We start from the raw sequence: 8,920 nt of genomic DNA, 5'->3' as shown, positions 1-8,920 counted from the left end.
TTTGGTCCCCCCCCCCCCCTTCCCTTCCAAAAGGGTAAGGAAAGGTTTGGAAATTTTCATTGTGCAAAGGAGGGTATTTTGGAGGAAGGGAGATTGTTTATTTTTTTTTATTCTGGAGTACTGGAAATGAAAAATCAACGTTCTGGGAGGAAGCTGAGGAAAGGAAAAATCTTGGGGAAGGAGAAATGGGAAAGGTGAAGAGATGGGTGGGAAAAGGATGCCATGAAGCACTGCACCCCTGGACTTACTGGCTGAGAAACAGAGAGAAAGCTGGGACTGCATGGACTCAGTCTGTGTTTTGCTCTCACTGTGCCTCCGTCCTTCAAGCACTGAGCTGCCGTCCCCGGTGGAGAGAGGGGGAGCTAGCATGGCAGGGAATTAAAACACAAACACAAACAAAACACTCAAGTTCAGTAAATAAAAAAAGAGAAAGGAAACAGAAAAACATTAAAGAAACCACAATGCTAGGCACAAAACATGCTGGAGTATCCTTCAGGGCAATGCCAAGTAGACAGCTCTACAACATGGACCTGCTGTGCAATTTACAGTAACATGGGGGTGGGGGGCTACTGCCTTTATCCCCTCCACGGTGGAAACAACATATCCCTCAAGCAGCTGTCAGTGGTGGATCAAGATGATGTCTCCTACACCACAGCAGAACAGATCCATGTAACCTTTTGTCTATGGAAAATAGGAAGTTGGCAAAGGAATTGCAGAAGCACTTCCCTTTTCCCAGAGTCAGGGCTATGCAGAATGCCAATAACTCCAACAGCTCCAAATCTTTTGGTCTACTTAGTTTTGCTTGAGTGCTTGCTTAGCATAAAACATAAAGGGGCAGGAAATAAAAAGGATCACTGGTGAACGCTGCTACACTTAAAACAGAAGCACTAAAATTACCAGAGCTGGCCACAGGACAAACCATTACTGTGCAAGCTCCTTCCCTCCCAACCACCCTTGAAATGCTACATTCTATTACATTTTCTAACCTCTGCAAAAAAACCAAACAACACCACAGCCACTCAGTTTTGATTTGCAGCTATGTCGCCCTATACAAGTCTTCGTAGATTCAGCCCTGGCCAGCTGCCCTCTCCTTCCCCCATCCTAGCCTTCCTCTCCTCACAGAATTTGTACTCCTGACTTACAGGACAGATTGGCTTAACTGGCTGAAGTGTGGGACCTCTCCTGAACACAAGCTGCCAAGGAGACAGATATATTTGGACAAATATATCTTCTGGATGGATATGCAACAGAGATCAGATAAATCAATCTAATTACCACACTACCAAAGTAATCCAGTTCCCCTTCCTCAAAGCTAGGCTTTTAAACCACAGTCTACTCTTTGGCAAAAAGGTGGGAGCTAGAACATTGTCCTATAATGAGGTTAGGTGTTACCTGAAACAACCTGTATTGCAGAGCTCATTCACTCACTGGCATGTGTTTCTGCTCCCTGTGACTCCTCAGAAGAGGAGCCAGCAGCTTGTGATAAGCCATGAAAAAAGCATCAGGAACTAGTCCAGCTGAAAAGAGTTGACGTTGCTGCTACATCACAGGGCCAGCATTGATTTTTCTGTGGGTATGTAACTCAGCTTGACTACAGGGAGAATGAGAGTACCTCTGCCCCAAAATTTAAACTATTTGCCTCAGAATGCAAACTACATTCACCCATCCCAAACCTCCTCATTGAGGAAAATGTCAACTCATCCTCCTTTAGGGAGGTCAGGAAAAGGACAGCTACTCAAACAACATGAGCAGATATGAGACATGGGGCTCTTTCATCTAAAGAGTTTTACAAGACAGGAATATTTATGATATGGCCACTGAAAGGCGAGAAATCTCTTCCTAACCTCTCCCTCTACAGATATCTCAGTCAAGGACTTGAAAAAATAATTTCCATTCAGTGATGACAGGCTGAGAATTATATTCATCTTAGAAACAAAAACAGACCCAAAGAGAAAAATAAATCAAGAAGGAAGTGTGTGCATGTCTCTAAAGAGATTCCCAGAAAGGAATGAGAAGGGAGACTGAGAGTTAAAGAGAGGTTTCAATTCCTTGTAACCTACAGGGAAACAAAAAACCAGAATCGGACTCCAAAACTCAAGGGACTGGTAGGGTTTTTCCAAGCCTAGAAATGGACTGGAGATGAACAGATTATCATATTTGTCAGAAATTAATTCTAACTCTGAGACAAAAACAAATTAACTCAGGGCAAAAAGTGTTTATTTACCACAGTAGTGAAGTCAGCTGGTTCTCTAACTCATGGGTCCCACTGTGACAGGAATGACAGCATCATGGCAAATTTCTGAACTGAGTCAGACACAGAAATCTGGGAAGCTAGTTCAAGGCAATGATCGCATCTCCAGGATTCCCTACCTGCACTTAACTGTATTAGAGAATACAGGCAAAACACCTACCTTTCAGATCCTCATCTTCAGTCGTGGTGTTACAGCTCTCTGTGGAACCCTGCACAGCAGAACAGAGCATTACCAGGCATCAGCAGTTGGGAGCATGAGTAAATACTTCCATTTGTTTGTGAAGGAAGATGGGGAATAGCGCAAAAACATTGGCAAGGATGGAAGGAGAGTATGATAGAAGAGATGGATAGAAGCAGGCCAAATATTAAGCAAAACTTAAGAGCACCTCTGCTCAGCTTTTGCATGTTTAAGCCATTCAAATGGTCTACCCAGAACTTTTACAAAGACAGAAGCTACCAAACTGTCAAATGAGATCAAATGGGAGTTCCTTCTGTTTGGAAGAAGAATAGCCACAAGAAGCTAAAGAAAGGCTTCTAGGCTTTCGCAGAGGAACAGACTTCTATTTCCAGAAGAAAAATGCCTAAGTGCCTGAATCTTCTCTTCTACCCCACATATGAAAGAGAATGGTGATCACACACCACAGTAGGAAGGAGATTATAATATTTGAACAGCTGTCCCTGCTCAGCCTATTCCAGAGATCCACAGCTGTACATACAACCCTCCCGGTCTACTGCCAGCAGTATTCAGGAACATGCCACAAACCAGATGCTGGAAAGGTAGAAACCGAACTAGGACACACAAGGATAAGAACAACAATAGAGAAGCGGAGACTTCTCTGACAACACTCCTGTCCCTTACCTTTATGCCATCTGTAGCATTATGGACAACAGTTGTTTGAGGCTCCTAGGAAAGGATGGAAGAATCATTAAACTGCAGTTCCAAAGCATTCTCTCATTTCTTTTCACTCCCCAGCAAGTGGAGAAAAGGTGACTGACATTAAAAAAATAAATCAAACCACAAACTCCAAATAGCACACGTGTGCTTGCGTGCGTGCACACACACATCCTGCACAGAAGGTTTCCTAAAGTAAGAGGCTGCACTACAAGCTACAGTTGCAAGGAGACAAAGCCCCCAGCTTCCCTGCAATTGCCCCTAATTCCCAATTTGCCTGCAGTGAACAAGGCTGGCACAAATGCCTGATGGCAACTGAGTAGTCAGTCTGCATCATCTGCAGCTGTTCATGAAGTAATGATCTCTCAGCAGCATCCTCACTGGAAAAGGCCTCAAAAGGAGGAGAGGAAAGGATAATACTGGGCTGGGGCCTTTGTCTCCCAGTTTTTTGGAAAGTTTGCTGGGTATTTTAGCCTAAAAAAGGGACATTCATAATTTCCATAACAGTAAGGGGATAAGCCAGACCACCTCAGTGCCTCCCAGAGAGGAGTCGCTAAGGGAACTGCACTGTGAAAAAAAGCACATTTTTCTAAAAAGCTCTAAAATAAGATCCAATTTAAATAATAACAACAATAATTAATAATTTAGAAAGGCTCTCTCAGTATCAAAACCATTATGAACAAAGGCAGTGAAAGGAAAGCAGAAAATTATGAAGTGTCCCAAAACCCCTCCATCCTACAGCAAACAATAAAGCCATTAAATCCCACCCTCCCACCCCCCAAAAAATTGTCAAATCCAACTCTCCAGAGACACACAACAAAATCCAGCTACCAGGCCTATGGGTGCGAACTGGCTCCTGCACTCAACCCTTCATTATCAGGAGAAAACTTGAGGATCCTGCACTACCTCCTCACACTACTGTCACTCTTGCAAGGGTGGCTCTCCAAGGGCACCAGGGACTGTGATGGTGCAGTGATGTATACTCACCCATCTGCCTGTCACCCATTGCACTGCTGCCTCATCTTCCAAGCATATTGAGGCAGACCACATCAAGTTGTGCTGTTAAAGGTGTTAGGCACATGGTATCCTGTGAAGCCCACTGCACACAGGTCAAACAGAGAATGCCAGCCCAGCAAGTCAGTGAGCTGCAGAGGACCAACGACACAACTGAGCAGGCCAAATGGGCCATAAAAGAATTCCTCTAAAACCCCTTTGCCTGTTCTTTCTTCTGTGGTGTCCTAAAGTCCATCCTCCGTTTCCCCAGTGTTGGAAAGTGGATGGAGCTTGCCACTCTCTTCTTCCAAACCAGACTCCCCAAAGCCAGCAGGAACAGTTGAACGGGACACACAGAACTATATAGGAATGGCACAAGGGGATGTCCAGGCAAGCTATGATCCCCACATCCAACCACAGCTCTGCTCAGCACCCCCACCCCAAAGCCTGTGAAGCTGTGATCAGGGCCCACAGCAGCACAGGGACACAAACAGAACAAAGCCAAAACACAAGCTGAAACAGAGCAGCACAAGCAGCACTCGGGATGAGGGGGAAGGAGGGAAGGAGAGAGGACAGAATCAAAACTAAACCAAACAGGAAAAAAAAATAGTGGTTGGGGAAGATACCATGGACGTCTGCACTGGGGGTGTTTCTTTTGCAGTGCTTACTATACTGGTTTTGTTGTTGCTCTGTGGCTGAGACAGAAAAACATGGTTTTAGTTTCCCTGCTGGGCAGCAGAGGCAGCAAGAAAATTACAGTATTGCTTCAATCCCAACCATCTCCTCAGACCCTCCCCTCCCCACAGTCTCAGTCACCAAGAAGAGAGAGGAAGAAGGAGCACTGCCCAGGTCTCTGGACATCATCTTACTCTCACAGATAAAAGATGTAAAGGATGTACCAAAACCCAAATGTGAATGGACTGCTAGAGCAGGAGGAAAACAGAAGGGGAAAAGGCAGCAGCCCAAAGGGTTGGGGAGAATCCTGCAACAAGCACCTACAAAATATTTGGTGAAGAAGACTGAGAGGTGACAGCAGTCCTGAGAGAAGGAGACTACAGAAGCGAGAGACCCACAATAGTCATGGTGCAGTCTCAAACAGGGGACATGAACAGTCCTAGATATGTGATGATGCTGAGGGTTCCAGAGAATCTACTGATGCAGTGTGGTCAGAAAAGGTAGAAAAGGGTGAGGGATGATGTGTTGTATCCCTGGTGTAACCGGATCAAACTATGGAAAGGAAAGGGGTGGGATGAAAGAAAAAGGAAAAAGGTCATGTAGTTCCCCAAGTAGCAAGTACTCTGGATGCTGACCAGTACTGTTTCATCTTTTCTCTCTTCAGTCTGTCTTGGAGATGTGGCAGAAAAAGAAAATCACAATTTCCTTCACTCATACAGCACAACAGCAAGGCAGACAGTCACCAGCTTGCTGCAAAGAAACATCCCATTGCATCATGTACATCAGTTAAGTCAGGAATGAGCAGAGTCTAAATCTGTGGGAAGACAAATCTGTGTCGACTAGTATAGAGCTTCCAACTCACAAACCCAGTCAGTCGTTGGAGAATTAGGCCCACAGTTACATTGCTGTGCAGCACTCACACCAGGTATCTTGCTGCCAGACACCAGCAACAATGTTAAAATCAGCACTGCAGAAGCCTCCTCAAACTCCTTGGCTTACACATCAGGGGTACTGGATGGGAGCTCGCAGCAGTGTGACCTCATTGCACCTGCTCTCCATCCTACCGTTCCTGGGGAGTGCAAACTCAAACTTCAAAGCATCAGGCCCTCATCACCCAATACCCACCACAAAGAATGCAGAAGTCAAATGCTGAGCTGGAAAACATCTGCCAAAGATGTCAACCAGAGACAGATCCTTTGAGTCTGAGACTTCACACACCTACAAGTGCATAGTTTTTTCTCCATAAGCTGCATGCCTTGTCTTAGCTATCCCTTTCGGAGAGGGACAAAGGAGAAACAGAAGAAGATGGGGCAGGTGGAGAGAGAAGGTAATACAAGAGAGAGGCAGCAATTAATACTTTACAACTCCATGGGGAAAAAAAAAAAAGAGCATATGACACACTCATCCCCAAAGCTAAGAAAGGAGAAACACTTCACAAAATACTGTTTACTGTGTCTTCCTATACATCCCTGCATTGTCCTAAGACTTGGGCCTACTTTACAACTCCATGGGAAAAAAAAAAAAGAGCATATGACACACTCATCCCCAAAGCTAAGAAAGGAGAAACACTTCACAAAATACTGTTTACTGTGTCTTCCTATACATCCCTGCATTGTCCTAAGACTTGGGCCTTCTAAGAGCTTTGCTTCCTACATGTACTTCCAGCCTGATGGCAGAAGAGGTGACAAGCTGAAAAAATGAATCCTAAGCTGTTTTGTGGCATAAACACAAACTTCTGCCAATGCCTGGGCCCACCCCTCCACACAGCACTGACATTCCTGCACTTCTTCAGAAACAGTGATCCTAATGCAGAGATGTATCTTCTGAATCTCTTCCAGTGAGAAGAGTATAGCCTACTCTTCTTGGTCCACTGGGATAAGCAGATAAAAAGTTAGCATGAAAGAAGCTATACAAAAATACTTCTGTTTTGTTTTTTTAAGACTTTATAACTGATGCCAAATGTGAGAAAAAAACCAAAACAAATCAAAACATCCAAGAAGACACTGTCTGTTAGGTGTGGGACATCACCTTACAAGGTGCAAACCCATGCACACACGAAACACACAGTCTAACCTCTAGGCTGCTCTGAACACCCAGTTCACTCATTGTACCCTAACCCATCCAGTGGGCTTAAGAAGATGGGGTATCATGTTTGCTAGTCCAGAATCACAGCAGGACAGAGTCCCAAGGACATGAGAGGCAGAAGACTTCGCCCAGTTTTCACAGCTCTTTCTCAGATAGAAGCATCTGACATGCTGAGCTTCCTGCATACACTCGTTTTGTGGCCTCTTAATCAACTGCCCTTCCCTGGAAGACTGGCCTGCCGTTCACATGGTTCCAGGTACCACAGCCAACTCTTTACTCCTCCATTCCCTCCTACTGCCATCCCACATCACAGTCACTGGGCTCGCTACAATCCTTGGTAATGCACAGTGGTACAGCTTAAGTTAAAAGAGGCCAAATAACCTAAAAAGGTGTCAGGCCCTTTTTAAGAACTATGTAACACAATTAGTTTTGGCACAGCAGTTGGCAGTGCTTCCTAAGCTAGACAAGAGACAGACAGACAGGTACAAACAACACAGAAGGTGCAGGAGAAAGAAAACAGACCAGTGGTCATATCACTGAGGGGACACACTTCTGGTCAACTAAAAGAAAATAAGTACCAACACATGGGCCATCTCTAGTTATTTAGCCACCTTCACTGCTTCCACATTTTCTGAGGCTGGCATTTACATGATTTACATATCCCAGATGCTTGAAAACAACATGCAGAGGGAATTCAAGACTTGCTGGCAGTAGGCAGAATAGAAGGGCAAGAATGGCACAACAAACTCCTGCCCTGGAGTTTCATAAAGGCAGGGCTGGTGAAAGGTCAGTCCCTCACATCAGATTTTCCAAGCATTACTCTGGGATTACTTTTTTTGTGTTTACGTAGTTTTAAGCTGTCATTGAAGGAGGAAGAGGAGAAATATCTTCCAGTTAGCAAAGTAAAAAGATATTCTGCTTCCTCAGTACTATAACATTTCTGCTCCTACCTGCAATAAAGGAGAGATGTTTCCTGTTTGTTTGTTTTTTGGTTTGCTGTTTTTTGTTGTTGTTTGGTTTTGTGTGTGTTGGGGGTTTTTTGTGGGTTTTTTGTTGTTGTTTTTGGTTTTTGTTTTGTTTGCTTGTTTTGTTTGGGGTTTTTTGTGGTTTTTTCCAGTGTAAAGAAGATTATGCAATAACTACCTGCTGTACTTCAGTTACTGTTCTTATCTCAGTGTCAGAGATAAAGGCATCATCTAATGGGCCGTGTATGACTCCTTACAGTATGGCACTGGCCAATTTTCTCCTTGCTGCCTTGAGAGTGGATTTGACTTTTCTGACAAATTCTATGGATGTCAAAAATCTGGATGGATAAAAAAGGAAATGAATAGGAGAAGGGAGGCAGTTACTAGGTATTTGGTCATGCTGGGATACACAAACAAGATCAGAACAAAAGGAAGTTTGGGATTATAAAGGCTCTGACAAACCTTTTCAGTAAGTATGCTAAAAAAAAAAAAGACCAGCAGGACTGAGCTGCCCAGCAGTGTTGTGCCCATACATTTGATCTGAACAGTGGAGCCCCATCAGTCTCTGTCACATTTGGAGGGACTCCCAGTTTGTTCTACATTGCAGGGCTCCCACCAAGGATGACGGAACCAACACCAGGCAAAGCACTTGCTCCTCTTTTTGGCACCTCTGCAACAGAATGACAACGCCCTATGTCCAGGCAAGGGACACACTAGGAGAAACACTGCCTTTTTTCATTTGGCACTCAGAGCAGGCAAGGTCAAACTGCATTGCAAGCAGTCAATTTTCTGCACAAAACTTGAACCGTATGACTGACCAAGGGCAAGATGACTACAGGGTTCTTTCAGTGAGGACATGGACCTTTCAGTGCATAATGATTCCCCCCACAGCCTCCCCCCTGCACAGACATGCTATGTAGGGTGATGAGCACAAGCCGAGCGTGCATGGCATGAGAATGGCGGACGCACGAATTGCAGGCAGCTTACGGGAGGTGCTCACCATCAAATGCACACTGGAGCTCGACTTCCTTTTCTGGACACACCATTGAGAGAGGGAAA

General features: G+C 44.7%; 1 protein-coding gene across 8 annotated transcripts in view; it reads right to left on the bottom strand.

Moving 5' to 3' along the window:
* Positions 1-8,920, bottom strand: part of CAMK2G (calcium/calmodulin-dependent protein kinase II gamma) — a 115,018-nt gene that overhangs the window by 6,232 nt on the left and 99,866 nt on the right. For 2 of the 8 annotated variants that reach the window (XM_010000759.1, XM_010000758.1), the window contains exon 15: positions 2,412-2,460. The exons of 1 other annotated variant lie outside the window; for it this stretch is intronic. In XM_010000759.1, the coding sequence (XP_009999061.1) occupies positions 2,412-2,460 (49 nt within the window). Of the gene's footprint in view, positions 1-248; positions 363-2,411; positions 2,461-3,110; positions 3,156-4,762; positions 4,832-8,861; positions 8,895-8,920 lie in introns of all 8 variants that reach the window. 5 more of the 8 variants (XM_010000754.1, XM_010000753.1, XM_010000755.1 and 2 more) reach the window with 5 other exon arrangements.

The sequence above is a fragment of the Chaetura pelagica genome, unplaced genomic scaffold, assembly GCF_000747805.2.
Source record: "Chaetura pelagica isolate M959 unplaced genomic scaffold, ChaPel_1.0 scaffold166, whole genome shotgun sequence".
NCBI classification, from domain to species: Eukaryota; Metazoa; Chordata; class Aves; order Apodiformes; family Apodidae; genus Chaetura; species Chaetura pelagica.
The sequence above is the reverse complement of the archived record's forward strand: the minus strand, read 5'-3'. Positions and strand labels throughout refer to the sequence as shown.